Here is an 18,987-nt window from a genome sequence, read left to right as displayed (position 1 = left end):
TGTCTTGCCAACTTTCAGAATTCTAGGTCAACGAGAAGTACTCTATAGGTTTCGATGAGGGAGTTTGCGAGCATCAAAATATATGACACAAATGGCTGCACCTTTTGATTGCGCTGACCTAGAATCTTCAATTTTCTACACCACCAAGGGACCGTAGGCCTCAGTATGTGATGTAAATTTCAACTGGATGTGTCTGGCAGGCAGATGGGCAACAAAGTGATCCTGTAAGGGTTCTGTATTTGCGGATTGAGGTTTGGAACCCTAGAAATGGAAAAAAAGAAGAAATATAAGAAGGGGGGGGGGGGGGGGGAGAAAAGGGAGAAATAAATTTGAGTAAATAAGGAAATATAACCTGTGGAAAAAAATTTAAGCCGGTGGGGGGAGGGGGCATGTGAACGGAGGTTAAATGCAGAGGATGGGAGAATGTGAGAATATGTTAGTGAATAAGTTCTCGTCTCCAGAATTCAGGGGAAATAGTTCTGGGTGGATTAATCTAAATGGAGAGGAATAATTTTTTCTTGTGTGTGTATTGTCACTCTCAGAATTTTGCTTCCTCGAAGCCCATTTTCACAGAGCAAGCTCCGTCATAAGGTCACGGGCTGGCATAACGGCCCCCGAGCAGTCTCTGTTGCCTGCGAGGCTGCTTCCTCGGAGGGAGCTCCGCACATTTTCACACGGTAGCTGCGGTGCCGTTTCATTCGGTAGAGTGTCCCGAACGCTACCTGCGCCACCCGGGCGGGAGACCTGTCGGCGTCCGACTTTGTGGCCCGGAAAGCGGGACCTCGTCACGAGCGCACCGTGCCGAGGGGGTGCTCGGCAGCAGTGTAAACCCGGAGTGTCTCTCAGTTGTCGCAGTTGACTCTGCAGTGAAGCAAAGAAAGCATTATTGCTTTAAATGGTGCAATCAGAGAAAACTCACAGTTAATTTAACAAATATTTGTTCTCGAAACAAACAGTTTGCTACGATACAACTTGCAGCAGGCTGTGTACAGTTTCATCAGCACGAGAACTGGCCGTCCGTACTCCCGGTAGCCGCCAACCGAGTGTGCCACCTAGCAAACGTATGGCAACTCTTACTCTGCGTGAGATGTGCTCGAGGTAAATACGAGTCACCCATTCTGTTTGCTTGTAATTTTACAGCTTTGTCAAACAAATTTTCCTTTCCATACAAATAACCTCTTCGTAATCTCGTGCACTTGTGAGCTCTCACTGTGCAGCTGTTCCTGTAGAAGAATAACTGTGCATACGTTAGAATGTATAGGCCGAGTGTACCATGCCGTGGCCACTGCGCGCCAGACTAGTGCCTTAAGGGGCCACGAGCTGACACTGGACAGGTTACACAACTCTCCGTCCTCAATCTTTCTTTTCATTCGTGCAGTTGTAAGTGCAGTTGTAAGAAATGATAGAAACAGGTTACTAGTCATTTTTCAGTGGGTTCCATTGTTTTACAACTCTGGGATGACATTTCAGAAATTTAATTATACCAGCTATTATGTTTATCATGTAAATAAGAGAAATTCCGTGTCCCACAGCAAAATGTGTATTTTGTTTTTATCAAAACATTCTGTCGCAAAAGACAGAATTTTTCTTATCTACGTGATAAACAGAACTGAAGTAGCATAGCAGCTGTGGAAGAATGGCTGCAGACATTAACAATATTATATTAGCTGTCTTTCTGAACAAGACAATTATTAACACTGAAAGGTTTTTTGAAAATATGTCACTGTTAAGGCAGTAGGAATCTAGAGCCACAAAAATTGGTATGTGGTTTCTTGATCAGAAATGAAGAAATATGTATTTCAGAATTTTTAGAAATTTTTAACCTCCTATGGGAATGAAATAATGGGCGATAGTTTTTTTAAATAAATCATTATTGAAGAATTACTACAGCATTTTTAACGCTACATCTATGAAAATTGGTATTTCATTTCTCAATTAGAAGTTAAAAAAACATGTTTCATTTTTTTGGAAATTCGATCTCCTAAAGGAGTGAAATAGGGGATGAAAGGTTTTATAAAATTATTTGATTTTGAAAGTAACAATATTATGAGAAGGAAAGTTGCCACTCACCGTACAGCGGAGATGCTGTGTCGCAGATACGCACAACTAAAAGACTCTCGCAGTTACGCTTTTGGCATTGGCCATTGTCAACAATAGACACGTACACTCGTGCAAGTGCAGCTGACACACACACACGACTGCAATCTGAGGCAACTGAAACCACACTGCCTTCGTTGTGCCTATCTACAGCTCAGCATCTTCGCTATGTGGTGAGTGGCAACTTTCTTACTCATAATATTGTTACATTCCATCCTTGATATTCCATTGTTTGATTTTATTATGAAAGCATTTTCAATGCTAAATCTATGAAAATTTGTATTTGGTTTCTCTGTTATAAATAGAAAATATACATTTCACTGTTTTTGGAAAGTTGACCCCTAGGGGATGAAACTTTTAAGAAAATATTTCATTATTGTTTTTCATAAAAAAAAACTTAAAACTACATCAGTGAAAACTGTCATTTCATTTTTCAGCTAGATATAAAGAAATATATGTTACTGGATGAAAGTTTCTTTAAAAATATCACCAGAAGAATTTAAAAGGCAAGAATAACAAAAATATTGGACACTAGCTACCAGCATCGCTTCTCGGTCAGAAGTACATTTGGAAAAAAGAAAGGTCATGCTTCTTTGGACTTAATTAGTGTGAAAAGTTTAGAAGGTGGCACAATTTGTGAACAATATAAAAATTTGAATTAAAAAAAGTGTGTGCAAACCACACAATCTACAGCAAACATGTGGACACTAAGTTAGTTATTATTAAGTACAGTAAGATTGTTAAGCCTCACAGCAAGGAGGTAATTTCTACTTGAAAATTATTATTTTGCCTTTTATTGCAGTTGTATAAATCATAGTTAAGCTGGAACTGATTTTTTATCGTTGGCAATAAAAACCCCTAAGGACTAAATGCATTAGGAACAAAGATCCTTAAAAAGGCTTCTGCAGAACATAAGGCCACCTGCATTGCAAAATTTTCTCACTTCTCGGTCCTGCTGAACAATCACTTTATTTACTTTAGTTGCAGTCCTCCAGAAAATAATTCTGTAAGATCTCAGAGAATGAAAATATCCTACACAAACCGATGCTCTTTCCTTTAGGTCAACAGAACAGAAGACATTTATAAGGGCATAACGATATGTCGACTCCTTTTAACTCGAATCGAACCCCACGGAAATTTACATACTGCGTTTCATTCAATGTATGACCGTTAATATCTACTATTAGTGCTAAAAGTCCACATTGGCATCCACATACGTACTCTGCAAGCCACCACACAGTGCATTGCAGAGGGTACCTTTCACCATCATTTCCATTCCTGTTACACTCACAGATAGAGCAGGGGAAAAAATGACTATCTGAGTGCCTCTGTATGTACCCTAATTTCTCATATCCTTTCTTCACGTATTATACAAAATGTACATCGATGGCAGCACAATTGTTGTTTAGTCAGCCTCAGATGCGAGTTCTCTTATTTCCTCAATAGTACCTCGCAAAAACAAAGTCCCCTTCCCTCGAGGGATTCCCATTTGAATTCACGGAGCATCTCCGTACTGCTCCCACACTCGTCGAACCTACCGGTAACGAATCTAGCATCGTGCCTCTGAATTGCTTTGATGTCTTCCTTTGATCTGACCTGGTGGTGAGCAGTACACAACTATTGGGGGCACTTGGGTTCTGATGCAGTACACAGCTATTGGGGCACTTGGGTTCTGATGCAGCCTCCTGTCTCGACGAGCTGCACTGTCTTAAAATTCTCCCAGTAAACAGAAGTCGACCACGTGCCTTCCCTACTACCGACATGACGTGCTCGTTCCATTTTGTATCACTTCTCAATGTTACACCTAGATATTAAATTGGTGTGGCTCGCGACACACTACTGACGCTGTGTTCGAATGTTACAGAACTGTTTTTCCTACTCGTCCTTATTAACTTACATTTTTCTACATTTAGAGTGAGCTGCCATTCGTCACATCGACTCAAAAATCTGCCTAAGTCATCTCGTATCCTCCTGCAGTCACTCGACAATGACACCTTTCCGTACCCTGCAGCGTCATCAGCAAAGGACCGTACATTGTTACTCATCTCATCTGCCATCTCATTTAAGAGTGATTGTATTGCACTTCACTGGAGCGCTTCTGACACTATCTTTGTCTCTTACGAGAATTCGCCATCGAGGACGTACTGGGTCCTATTGCTCGAGAAGTCTTTGACTCGCTCACACATATGGGAACCTCGTACGTACACTCTTACCTCCATTAACAGACGACGATGGGGAACTGTGTCAGATGCTTTTGAAAATACAGAAATACGGAATCTGCCTGTCGGCCTTCATCTGTAGTTCACAGTGTATCGTGTAAGAAAGGGGCAAGTTGCATTCCACACGAGTGACGCTTTCTAAAACCCTGCCGATTTGTGGACGTAAGCTTTTCGGTCTCCGGGAAATTATATTCTAACGCAGAATACGTTCGAGAATTCTGCACCAAACTGACGCAAAGGATATTGCTCTTAATTAAGTGGATCTGTTCCTTTACTGTACTTATGTACAGGAGTCACCTGCACATTTTTTCCAGTCGCTCGGGGTTTTTCGCCGGGCGAGAGATTAGCGATAAATGCGAACTGAGTAAGGGACCGGTGTCACACGGTACTCTCTTTAAACCAAATTGGGATTCCATCTGGACATAGTGACTTATTTGCTTTCGACTCTTTCAGTTGCTTCTCTACACCAGAGATGCCCATTTCTGTGCCCTCCGTGCGGTAGTCTGTGCGACAGTCAAACGACACTACGTCTGTACCGTCCTCCTGCTCGAATGATTTCTTAAACGTGAAATTTAAAACCTCAGCTTTCCTTTTCCTGTCTTCTACTGCTTCCCCAGACTGGTTGCCGAGGGGCCGGACAGAAGCCTTCAATCTGCTCAGTGATCTTTACGTGTTGCCATAATTTTCTCAGGCTCTCGGCAAGATATTTCACTACGGTACGACAGTGGATGTTGTCGTACGTTTTGTGCGTCGGTCTTCTTATGGACACATTAATTTCTACCCACTTTTGCCTTTTGAAGAAAAAGAGAGCTGCTTAAGACAGCAGCAGTGTGTGTTTCTTTACATTCCTCAGTAATTCTCAGTGTTTTTTGTCCCGCAACAGGTCTGTCGTACCTGACTCTGGACGCAGACGTCAAGGAGAAACTGATCGAGGACCGAGAAGCCCTCCGTGCCTTGTTCGAAGTGGCCCGCTCCGGAGACCAGTCGGTAACGTTCTGCTCCGTGACTGCACTGGTCAACCTGGCCAACGCGTACGAGAAGCAAGAGGTCATCCCGGAGATGGTAGAGTTGGCCAAGTTTGCCAAGCAGCACATACCGCAGGAACACGAACTGGACGATCCTGACTTTGTTACCAAGCGTCTGCTGGTAAGTAATGCGCACTGTGATTAACTTGCCGTGACAAACCTTACTCTTACCAGAATGATATTTTCACTCTGCAGTGCAGTGTGCGGTGATGTGAAGCTTCCTGGCAGATTAAAACTGTGAGCCAGACCGAGACTCGAACTCGGGACCTTTGCCTTTCGCAGGCGACTGCTCTACCGTCTGAGCTACCCAACCACAACTCACACCCCCTCCTCACAGCTTCACTTCTGCCAGTACTTCGTCTCCTGCCTTCCAAACTTTACAGAAGCTCTCCTGCAAACCTTGCAGAACTAGCACTCCTGAAAGAAAGGATAAGTTCGAGTCTCAGTCCGGCACACAGTTTTAATCTGCCAGGAAGTTTCGTACCTTATTCTTATGTTATGTCGTGCTGGCATTCTGCATACATCGTATTTAGATATACAGTATAACAGTATACGTGTGTATTTTCTCTTTACTTGCAGGTTTTTTCCACGAATATTTACTACTATCATCCAGATATTATCACAATTTTTACGATGTAGGATATCGGCTCTTAACAAGTTATTTATACTATTGCTATAGGGTTAAACAGAGGTGACCTTTGTAACTCTGTGCTAGAGATGTTGTTCAGCTTGAGGTGTTCATTATATTATTTTTGTAGTCTTCGATATATTCAGTGCTCGCTTATTCTTTCTCGCTTTCCTTTAGTTAAACTTTTTGGAACCTTGTGTAAGTGTTTGAGGGGGTAGATCATTTCATGTTGATAGTCCAATAACAGATAGTCTTTCACTCTTTCATATCAGAAAATACTTTTCTTTTTTAATTAGTTGTTTAAAGTGTACAAAAAATATGGGAAAGTTGACAAGTCTCCAGACAACATTGTTTATTTGTACACTTCACAAAAAGATATTTATTTGTCTCTTTTATGACAGTACTAATTTGCACCGTGTTGTGTCACTTTCGTGATCAAATTTATACGGTTTTGACAGTTTTTTAGTACAAGATATGGTATGTAACTGCATATTGCAAAAGTTAGCCTTGTACAGTATTTTGTGTACTTTTTCTTCGTTTCACAATTTCAGTAATGAAGGTCACAGGAAATTAAAACAAAATGGCAATAACTTCCCAAAGTCACCGGGCTTCAGCTAAATGTGTTGTTCTGCCCGATAGAGCCACAATCCGCTCCCAATGAAGCATACGGAGCCTAGTTGCTCTGATCGCCGCTCGTTCGAGATTAAGCATAAAAATTAAACATTTTGTAATTATAATTTTTCACGATCAATATGGAGGCATTCTTTATGATAAGGTACTGTTTTTTATTCGAAGCATCTTGTATTTAATTCGGAAAGTGTTACATTAATTACTGCTCTGAGTTCAGAGACAGGCTTCACTGCACAGTAGGGAACTAGCAAATTGTTGTGCCAAAGAAAGGTACCCCATAACAAAAGAACTAACTGCTTTGTAATACTTGTCAGTTTTTAATTTTTTATTGCTGTTTAATCTAGATACTATGCAGCCATCACTTTGTTACTAGGTGGTAAGTGTGATTGCTTTAAAAAAGTAAGCAAACACAGTGCACACACAATAACAGAACCTGTCCACGGAAATACTCTCAATTATATGTGCCAGTTAGTCGGTTAAAAAGTCCACAATGAGGTTAAAAAGTCCACAGTGATTCTAGGAGTCACCATATTGTTTGATGTGAACATGGTGGGATGCTAGTGGATAGTTGGTGAATCATCTTGCTTAATCTCTTGCATAATGATACTTACTAATCACGACACTGCTCACGGGAGAAAAATATGTGATTTGAATCACCTTCTCGTGATGATTGGCACAAGCTAGGTGGGGAGTCTGTGATGTCTGTCCCATGGAGGTGAGTGGGAAAGTTTCTGTGATAGAAGCACATCCACAGAATGAACATTACATCAGGTGCTGCCTGCCGTACAACCAGTCGATAAACCACCACCTTCTGTGAGGGGAGGGGGCAATTTTCATGTATATTACTGGTCGCTCTAAGCCATCGTGTTTGTTCCCATATTTATTTCCAAGTATTATATACCATTGTTTTAAGTTTATATATGCGGTGGGATGCGTTGAAAAAGACGAGACACAAATGCACGGTGTATGTTGCCTCTGTGTGAAGATCTTCGTGTACTGGTTTTGTTGACTGCCTCAGTGTGCTGCTCGTCGTAACTCTCACTTCACACCGTAAGTTTATTAATGTAAACAACACTTGTAACAGGAAACAGTTCTTGAAGAAATGTTTGTCAGAGCCTCAATAGAATCTACAGTAAAACTCCCTTTTTACACTTTTCAACAGACTGCCCCAAAGAAGTGTAAAATGCGAGAAAGGGTAAAATACAGGAACACATAGGAAACACAACAAGCTGCAGATTTTATGCCTATTGTTCTCTATTTACGAAGACCACCAACTTTAGTTTTTTAACCAATATTGTGTTCCAAGTTTTATTTACCGTAATTATACCTTGAAGAGCCAAAGAAACTGGTATACTTGCCTAAAATCGTGTGGGCCCGTGCGAGCACGCAGAAGTGTCGCAACACGACGTGGCACGGACTCGACTAATATCTGAAGTAATGCTGAAGGGATGTGACACCATGAATCCTGCAGGACTGTCCATAAATCCGTAAGAGTACGAGAGGGTGGAGATCTCTTCTGAACAGCATGTTACAAGGCATCCCAGATATGCTCAATAATGTTCATGTCTGGGGAGTTTGGTGGCCAGTGGAAGTGTTTAAACTCATAAGAGTATTCCTGATGCCACTCTGTAGCAATTCTGGGTGTCGGGTGTTGCATTGTCCTGCTGGAATTGACCAAATCTGTCAGAATGTACAGTGGACACGAATGGACGCAGGTGGGCAGACAGCGTGTGTGCATATGTCACCTGTCAGTCATATCTAGACGTATCAGGGGTCCCATACCACTCCAATTCCACACGCCCAACACCATTACACAGCCTCCGCCAGCTCGAACAGTCCCCTGATGATATGTAGTGTCCACGGATTCGTGAGGCTGTCTCCGTACCGGTACGCATCCATCTGCTCAATACAAACGAGACTCGTCCGACCAGGCATCACGTTTCCATTCATCGACAGTCCGACATCGGTGTCGATGGGCCCAGGTGTGGCATAAAGCTTTGTATTGTGCAGTCATTAAGAATACGTGAGTGGGCCTTTGGCTCTGAAAGCCCATATTGATGATGTTTTGTTGAATGGTTCACATGCTGACACTTGTTGATGGCCCGGCATTGAAATCTGCAGCAATTTTCAGACTGGTTCCACGAGATTTGATGTTTTACCAGATTCCTGATATTCACGGCACACGTGTGAAATGATCGTATGGGAAAAAGCCCCACTTCTTCCCTACCTCGGAGATGCAGTGACCTATTGCTCATGCGCCAACTACAACCCGTGTTCGAATTCAGTTAAATCTTGATAACCTGTTATTGTGGCTCGCAGTAACTGATGTAACAACTGCGCCAGACACTTGTCGTCTTATATGGGCGTTGCTGACCGAGGCACTGTATCCTGCCTGTTTACGTATCTCTGTATTTGAATATGCATGCTTGTACCAGTTTGTTTGGCACATCACTGTATAATGACTATCAGTAATAAGTCTCACATTTGAACTTGATTATCTTTTTAATGTTTTCCATGTTTTATTTAAACCATTTGATGTGATCAGAGAGAAGAAAGGAACTCCCACTTGTGTGTGTGTTAGCACTGAGCCATTGCCTTCACATTAATCACAAACACAGTGGCTGAGTGTCGACACACACAAATGCGAGCACGGGTTTTCCTGTTCACTCCGATCGTGTCAGATGGTGTAGATAAAACCTGGAAGCAAAAGTCTTATGTGAAACCACATTAAAAAGATATATGTGTGATCTAATGTAAGACTCATTAGTGATAATCGTAATAAAATTACAGTAAATAAAACATTTAACACAATATTGGTTAAAACACTAAAGTTGGCAGTCTTCGTAAATGGAGAACAGTAGGCTCAAAATCGACAGCTTGTTGCTGAGAAGGGGGTGACTGAGTTCAGGGACATCTCAGGTGAGAAAGAGGGCAGAAATTGTCGTCAAGTTACGGAACATCTCGAGGAGGAATGTTTACATCTGACATCAGGTTGTACCACCTAAGACTGCACACTTAGTACAGATTAGCATATTTGACGCTGAAGTAGCAAAGATTTGTGAAAGCCCATTATAGAGATGGCTGTCTTCAAAAGCACTGCTTATTTGTGTAAATGAAGAGTTAGCTTCGTCAGGTTGTGATTATCATTAATGCAGTGACTCAGCGTACTTCTCCACCCTTTCAAACACTGCAAACCTATAACACAGGCGACAGTGGGCCAACACACCGACAATGAAAATCTTGCTTACCGTGCTAACACTACATTATACGATCAGTCATTCTGCATATAGTCTGTTTTCCTTTTTGTTCCCAGGCTTACTTCAAGCAGGAATATGATGCACTTTTTGCAAAAGTCAGTGTTAAAAGCTGTGATAATGTCAAAGAAAACTTAAAATGTGGGAAATTTTGTAACACGGAATCATTAATTTCAGGAAAACGTGGTATTGAGAGAACAGGGCTTCTGTTGGGACCAGCAAAAATGAATGTAAAAAGGTGGAACACGTAAAATGTGGGAACATAGAAATGAGATTTTTACTGTATGTGGAGATCACTCCAGAGTAGAAAGATCAGTTTCCGACACTAGTCGGTTGAGATGTATTTCACAAGTAAAGTTCCACGTAGGCAAGAGTTGAAGTTCAGGATCTTTTGCACTAAAGACACAGTAAACTCTGCAGTTTCCCCTTTTAGAGGCGGTCAAGTAATGGCAAACTGAGGCAGAGCCAGCCTTTTATACGGACCACAACGGATGCTCACATGACCGACCTGCAATTGTGTTTGTGTTACCACTGTAATTGCCCTTACCAGATGTATGTGATGTTACGTGTATCCATTAATTGTCTGCACATCCCATCCAGAGAAAATTCAGTTGGATTTCCATATCACACTGGCTCAACTACTTCTTGCATTACAGTCATGAAATGAACGTTGTTGTCTTCTGTTGTTGTTACAGCAAGAGCCGGTAGTACACTTAATGGGCCATATATGACAGACATCTTGTTCAGACCGAATGACCTAAGAAATTGGAGAGATTACACGGTGGCCACTGTTCTGAGGGAGGGATAATGACTGTATAAGACAAAAGAAGGTGCTAGCCACACGTGGTCAATCCATTGTTTGTGACCCATCAGTGAACATCATAATCACATCTGGCCATTACATTTCCGTGGCTGTCAAGAATTTGTTAATGGTCGATATATTTCACATTTGAGGCACAGATAGATCTTGCATGAACTGGATAGCATAAAAGAGATATTTAGAAGGGCTAGTTTCCCTGTTTGACTTAGTATTAAGAAATTGTTTGTGTGTGGCAGCATTTGCCATTTAGCAGTTGGCTTTAGGTTTCATTAATAACAATAATCAGTCCATATTATTTATTATACACTCCTCTTGTGCAAATATATTACTCACAGCTCCTTGCCAAATATTTGGATGGCACTGAAAAATGCAATTTTACCCTAAATTGCAGTTACAAATGTATACTTCTTGGAAATAATGTCAATGAAGAATAATTTCATTTTGGTGCGTCATTTTTTTGCTGTTTCTGTCATTCAGTCTACGTTACTTTTGACAGAACAGTTGTTTTAGGATTGGTGGTTCCATCTTCAGCTGTGTGTGTTTTAAAAATCATTTATTCATTGTAATCAGTTTCGGTGCTACACCATCAGCCCCTATATACATCAATGTGGTAACATTGTTAGTCATCCAAGACACATGAAACAATGTTACAAAAAATGCTAACAAATATTCTTTCATTAATAACACAAAATATGCCTAACATTATCTAAGCACATTATCATTAGATGATGAAAACATACATAAATTGTAATTTGTTCTATCCATTAATTAAAGTAAATCACTTATAGCTACAAAATAATTGTGTTTTGTAATAATTGCAGCCAGTCATTAAATAAATCGACCTTCGAGAGTATGTACTAGCAGTAATTGTGAACTCAAATGGCCACAAAACAGGGCTGTTGCTCATTGACAGTACTGAAAAGTATATTTTGAGTACATAAATCGATCGTATGAACGTGTAAACAGTCTCTTACCGTCAGTATACACCCTGTAGTTAGCATTGGTTAGTCAAAATGAGCTCTCTCTATGAAGTTCCACGATCTGTGTGTAATATGAGTAATGTGTGTGAGAATGGTTCTTAAATAACAACAAGTGTAAACTTGTAGTCCCAATAACAGCACAACATACAAATTCTTGAGGGGTGTCCTCCTCTTCATAATAAACCACACGTTCTTAGCTCACCACAAAAGTGAAGTTTGTAATCACTGCAAAACAGGATCACAAACCGTAACTAATCTGTAAACCCTGTAATGTCACTGATCAGACATGACCAAACAGCTTTCCACACGATATTGATAGCACGTAAGACAGGCAAATTTAAATCCCACTTGAAGCCTTGTGTTGCCTCTCTAAACAAGATACCGTTAGTATGTAGAACAACTACATTCAATATCAAAGCCTTAATAGAAGTAATGTGGCATAATAACCCACACATAATTATGCCGTATGACTACGATTAGACTTTGACACTGAATGTAGGTGTTCTGCCTATGAATGGTATCTTGTTTAGTTAGACACAACATACAGCTTCAAATTCAGATTTGCCTGTCTCCTGTGCTATCCATATCATGTGGAAGCTGTTCGGTCATGTCAGACATGTGATATTTGCGTGTGGGGAGGAGGGGGGGGGGGGGGGGGTTGCAAGCGGGTGGTCTCTCTATGTCGATCTCGTTAATGTATTCCTCAGAAAGCTAGCAACTTTTTATTATGTTTTATGTGCCTCTTCTCCTGTCCTGTGAGTCATCTCCTCTACTCCTTATTTATTTGCATTCTGCAGGAACTTTTGTTACCATATAAATTATTAGGTAATTGCTGGTAGCTTAGAACATAGCGTAAAAGATTCTTAATAGTAAGCTCCCTGGTTTGAATCTTGCCAATATCAGTATTTTTTTAATCCTATATGCATTGACAATTAGAAACTTAATTTAACAAATGTTGAATCTGTTTTTAAATAAAAATGACACCTTTTTATTTTTAATGACTGTTTCCATAGAAATAAATTAAAATTTGTTACAGACAGGCAAAATTCCTTATTCCTAAATGAAAAAGTATTATAAAAATATGTTATTTATATTTAAAAAATATGATTGAATGTTTGCTAGTTAACATTTCTATTTGGTAATGTAAAACAAGTTGATGTTGGCAAGATTTGAACAAACAATCTTACAGTTGTGAGACTCAGAAATTACGCACTAAGTTACTGACACCTGTGTTAATAATTTGCGAATGGTTTTACTCTTAACAGTGCAAAGAAATCTTCTAATTTTCAAAGGTGTCTTTTTTTTTAAGCTTCTTCAGAATTGCATCATACTGCTTTAGGATATTGATGTCTGGGCATTCAGCTTCAAGTCATATAAGTATGAATAAAATCAAAGAGGGCCAACATGTAAGGTCTGCCCATCAAAGTATATATGAACTTTTGTTCAGGCTTGGACTATATTTGCAATATGTTACATGTTTATTCTGCTAGTTCCTTTTTTTAACCATTATAGTAGTACTTCTGCGGTTTGCTCCTCGCACCGGCAAAATACACTGTCGACAAGATTCACAGTTACCGTTCGGTCCGTTTTGCAGGTCCTCGCAAAGGAGGGCGTGACTTCGGCCCTGGTAGCTCTGGCGAAGACGGACAGCCACAATGCGCGGGAGCTGATCGCGCGTGTGCTGAACGCGCTGTGTGGAGAGACGGAGTTGCGTGGCATTGTGGTGCAGCAGGGCGGTGCCAAGGCGCTGCTGCCGCTGGCGCTCGAGGGCTCCGAGCGGGGCAAGCGGCAGGCCTCGCAGGCGCTCGCCCGCATCGGCATCTCCATAGACCCCAAGGTCGCCTTCCCCGGCCAGCGTGTGCTCGAGGTGAGTGAAGTGTAGACCTTTCTGTTCCACCTGGAAGCAGGGTTGTGGTCACTGTGTGTAAGACGCAGTCAAATAAAAACCGAATACCCGCCACAGTAAGACTGTGGAACCGTTCCACACGCGTTGCAGACATTTATCCCACTGGGAGACGGGATGATCAATTCCTGTTTCATAGAATGCGGTCGGCCACTGACAGATCCACAATAGCATCCACCCTTCCACTTTCTCACCTGACTGAAACCGGTGTCCACACGTCATTCTTCAGGCTACTAAAGATGTGGAAACTGCAGGGTAAAAGATCGTGGTTGCACAGAGGATGTTGCAGTGTTTCTCAATGAAGTCACTGAAACGTAGCCGTCATCCAATTGGCAGTGTTGACGTGGCCGTTTGTATTCTGCAACATCGCACATTTTATAACCGAACAATTTGAACAGAAACAACCAGTAATATATGTGCTTTCTGTAGCCTCACAAACACCTTAACTTCCATTTGCAACCACTTCCTGCTAAATCTGTGCGCAACGAAGAAGAACAGAGATACTCTACACAGCAAATAATTTACATCTTCGTCAGAGATAATTGCTGTTATATAGTTAGCCAAATTAATAGAAATTAATTTGCAAAATTTTACGCAAAATATTTCAAAATTGTTTTAAATACATGGAATATAATTATTTAATCATGAAATAATAATTCTTATGACCATGGATTTGTATGAATGTATTTTTATGTGAATGAAGATCATAGTATTCCTAATGTATCATCAACTCAATCACATTTCGACATTCACAATAGCAACCTGCGCTACTCAAAGGGTGCAACTTTCCTGCTCCAAAACAAACATCCATCATAAGCTGTTACAATAATTGTGAATGTATACTATTTTGATAATGTTTGCTTCTATATGCAATAATAATTAGTTGTGTTTGTGTCTCATATTGATAACTTCGACTAAATATGTTATATTTACCACATTAGTAATCTGTGCTGGAACAATAGGTTGTATATGCATATATACAACATTTCAATAACTGTGCTTAAGTGTCTCAAGCGAAAGACAAAGAAGGCTTCAAAATTGACTGCAAAGAACATAAACATAAAAAACACAGATTAATGAAAATTAGTATGAAAACAACTTTCCTGCTCCAAAACAAACATCCATCATAAGCTGTTTGCTGAGATGTCACAACTCATATGTTCTCATAATAAACTTTTCCTTGTGTATTCACATACTGCAATTTTGAGCGGATATTGGTCTCGCAAGTGGCAGTTAATTGCCAACGTGACCAGGATTCACTAATACTGCACTGTCCTCAGCATTTGTATTTTTCTGATCCAATTTGTCCTTTACAGGTGATAAGGCCGCTCATATCGCTGCTGCACATGGAGTGCTCAGCTCTGGAGAACTTCGAAGCCCTGCTCGCTCTCTGCAACCTGGCACAGGTCGCGGAGAATGTGAGGGCGCGCATTGTGAAGGAGGGCGGCATCCAGAAGATCGAGCACTACATGTACGAGGACCACACGATGCTGAGGAGAGCCGCCACACAGGTACGTGCGGCATAACAGTGGCTGATACAAATTTGAAACTGTGTTACGTGATTGAGCAGTTTATTCATTTCCTTCCAGCGTTAAATATGCAAGTGTGAGAGTTGTTTGATAAGCATGGTAAAAACACAAGAAAAAAAATATTTTTTTGTAATCAACTCACCTCACTTCTCGACACAATCTCCTTTGAGGAATATACACTTGGTCCAGCAATCCTCCAGCTTTTCCATTCCATCGGAAAAATAGGTTCTGTCAAACTCTGCAAAATAGTCATTGAGTGCAAATATCACTGCCTCATTTATGGAAGTTTCTTGCCAGCTAGCCAAAGTTTCAAGTTATGGAACAGGAAAAACTCACTTGGGGGTTATGTCTGGTGAGTAGGGTGCGGCTCTTTCACCATTGTTATAGCTGATGTGTGGGATTGTGCATTATCCTGATGAAAGAGTCCTTTTTTACATATTAACATGGGCCTTCCCAGCTGACAAAATTATCTTTCCCTTCTTCATTGCACTGTGACCAGCCTTTGTCCATCATTTTGACTGTTGTTTTGACTCTGGTGTGTAAAGGTGGATCCAGATTTCATCAACAGTCACAAATCAGCACAAAAAGTCTTGCGGATTGCAATTAAATGTCACCAGACATTGTGTTGAAATGTTGTCCTGGATGAGCTGTTGGTCGACTGTGAAGAATCGTGGCAACCGTCTCGCACATAGCTCCTTCGTAACTAATTCTCCGTGAGGGATACTGTGCACTTGCTCAGTTGATATACCTACAGTCTCGACAATCTCACAAATTTTTATTTGGTGGTCTTGCATTACCTTATCATGGATTTTGTCAATGGTTTCCTTTGTGGTGACCTCAACTTGGATGGCCAGAGCATGCTTTGTCTTCTGTGCTTATCTGGCCACATTTAAATTCAATAATCCAAAACAAAATTGTTTTCAGTTGTGGTGCAGAGTCTCTATGAACTTCATGCAGTTCTGTTTTGATTTATGCGGCAGTCCAAACCGTCAAATAAAATTGTTTAATAACAGTGTGAAATTCGGTTTTCTCCATTTTCAATCAAAGTTGACACGCTGACTGATTCAGATGGCTGTCAGCAGTGAACTGTACATTGTTGAAATTTTTTATATGATCCTTGAAATAATCTAGCTTACCACCCATGAAGGAGTAACAAAAATATTCCAACTTTTGTGGAAACTTAATAGACTTATCAGACCATCTGCATAATAGTCCTCCCTGGCTATATTTGTCACACAAAAATTAATGTACAGTAACATAGAAAATAAACATGTATCTTGTCTTGAGCCATCTTCTGTGTTATGTAATCTGTGATATGAATTCTTTGACCAAAATTGTAACTCTCCCTACCCACCCACTCTAGATGTTCTCTCTTGCCATCCTTTCTAGCAATCCTATCTCAATGCCCTCTCTTTTCTCTTCTCTTCTACCCTTTCTCTTTTCCTCCCATATTCTACCCTTCTGTTCCTTTCGATCTCCTCCTCCTTTCCTTATACTTCTTCCCATCATTCTCTCTCTCTCTCTCTCCCTCTCCCCTCCCCTCCCCTCCCCTCCCCTCCTACCTCTCCTCCCCTTTCCCTACTTCCCTCCTCCCTCCCCCCCTTATTTTAATCCCTTAACACATTGGCGCCAATGGACGTACTGGATATGTTCACTATGTTTTAACCATAAAATGGATGTATGTCATACTTTTTTTCACTCATGACTTATTTATTTGTGATTTAAACTTGTGTTTTAGATTTATAAGTGGTGAGACTAATTGTTTGGCTTGTCGTAAGTGCATTATTGGTGGCTAGTGCACGCCAGTCTTCAGTAAATGGTACCAGTGTTATGTGAACTGTGTGCTCACTTGGAATATTGTTGAAGGTTGTTTTGTTCTATGTCAGCTGCCATGTTGTGCTATTGTGTGCATCCTTCCCATGTGTAAAAACATATAAATAGTGAATATGGCCAACAGACATCGCTTGTCAAACTTAGAGATTGAAGAACTCTTGAACAATGGCTCAGAACTTGACAGTCTTTCGGACGGCATCAGCGATTTTTCAGAAGACAATGATGACCTATTGGAGCTGCAGTGCGAAACCTGTGCTGCTAATAGAAATGATGGTAGTACGAAGAAGCTAATGCATAAGTTTCTATTAGTCAGGTTTGTCTTTCAGGACAACAGCCTGCCCTTCATAATGAATGGTGTCATTTTGATGCACTCCCTGAATTACCTCTGTTTGAAGAAATGAGTGGAATTCAGGTTCCTGTCGATACATTATCAACAGAACTAGATCCATCACGAAATCTGACTGTGGACGAAGCAATATATCCTTTTCAAGGAAGAATTGGATTCTGTATTATATGAAAGACAACCCAGAGAAATATGGGATAAAACTGTATGTTGTAAGTGATGCTCAAACAGGTTACATGTGCAATGCTGAAGTTTATACTGGAGGAAAAGGAAATGTTGACAATTTTGTCAAATCCCTGAGGCTGTGTTACTCTTACTTGGGGAATCGAGATGTGGTATACATGAACAGATTTTATTCGAGTCATGCAGTCTTTGAAGAACTATGGGAAAGCAATATATTGGGAGTTGGAACTATGATGATGAACAGGATAGGTTTGCCTAAAGACCCAATATACAAGGGCTATTCAGAAAGTAGGGAACATCTTAGCACTAAAAAAAAAATTTTAAAAAAACCCAAGTACAAGAAATATATCTGAAAGAGTGACTGACATACTGCTTTTCCACATAGTCGGCAAACACACTGAGGCACATATCATAGCGGTGGACAAGCTTTGAAGGACCTTCGTCGTAAAATTCTGCCGCCTGAGACTTCAGCCAGTGAATCACACCTGCCTGGAGTGCCACGTCGTCATCAAAGCGCTGTGTTGCAAGCCAGTTCTTCATCTTGGGAAACAAGTGGAAGTCGCTTGGTGCAAGATTGGGGCTATAGGGCAGATGAGGAAAAATTTCCCATTTGAATGAATTAAGGAGTTCTTTTGTGTGGTTTGCCGTGTGAGGTCGGGCATTGTCGTGTAATTTTGGACGTCAGCTTTCCTCGGCATTTGTTTTGAACTGCTCTTCTAAGGCTGTGCAAAGTTTGACAGTACTGGGCAGAATTTATGGTTGCTCCAAGTTCGAGAAAATCAATAAGAAGCACACCTTGCCTATCCCAGAACACTGTTGCCATCAACTCCCTTGCTGACAAGATTTGCAAACATTTTCTTGGTTTTTGGGGGAGACCTTGTGTGGCCCCATTCCATGTACTGTAATTTTGTCTAGCAATTGACGTGTTTCACCAAAGTATTGTAACCGGTTGTGATTCCATCCCGTAATGAATCACCATGTTTGTGTTAGGCCTCCAGAAATGTCAACATTGCCCCCATTCGCTGTTCTTTATGGTGTTCTGAAAGCATGTTGGGCACCCATCATGCACAAAATTTGTGGTAGCCTAGCTTTTGAGTGACAATTTCATACAACAAAGTCCATAAAACTCGTGGAAAAGAAAGCGAAAGCTCCGTTATTGTGAAGCGATGGTTTTCACGAATCGTTCCATCAACTTTAGCGACGAGATCGTCAGTCACATTGCTCGGGTGTCCACTCTTCTCTTCATCATGAACATTGGTTTAAACCGAATGCACTATTTCCGGACAGAGCATTCACTCATTACATTGTTTCCGTACACTTTGCACAGTTCACGATAAATTTCTATAGTTTTTAGTTTTTTGTCAACAAAAACAGTATCACAGACCGCACCTCATAACTGGCGGGATTTTCAATTGCAGCGCACATTTCAAATTTGAATATTGGAAAAATCAGACACGCAGAGACGTTCCGGCTGTCACGGACGGATGCCGACTGAGCTGCCGAGCACGCACATACCAAAATACACGCGATCGGCACGCGTCTA

At 40.9% G+C, this 18,987-nt stretch overlaps 1 protein-coding gene across 1 annotated transcript in view; it reads left to right on the top strand.

Annotated features, from left to right (window-relative positions):
• The window catches only part of LOC126215283 (protein unc-45 homolog B), a 110,718-nt gene that overhangs the window by 70,128 nt on the left and 21,603 nt on the right, over nucleotides 1-18,987 (top strand). Inside the window, exons 10-12 of the mRNA XM_049941972.1 lie at nucleotides 5,200-5,462; nucleotides 13,248-13,520; nucleotides 14,873-15,067. Of these exons, the coding sequence (XP_049797929.1) occupies nucleotides 5,200-5,462; nucleotides 13,248-13,520; nucleotides 14,873-15,067 (731 nt within the window). The remainder of the gene's footprint in view (nucleotides 1-5,199; nucleotides 5,463-13,247; nucleotides 13,521-14,872; nucleotides 15,068-18,987) is intronic.

Source organism: Schistocerca nitens, chromosome 12 (assembly GCF_023898315.1).
Source record: "Schistocerca nitens isolate TAMUIC-IGC-003100 chromosome 12, iqSchNite1.1, whole genome shotgun sequence".
In the NCBI taxonomy this organism is placed as follows: domain Eukaryota; kingdom Metazoa; phylum Arthropoda; class Insecta; order Orthoptera; family Acrididae; genus Schistocerca; species Schistocerca nitens.
This window is presented reverse-complemented; position numbering and strand designations above follow the sequence as displayed.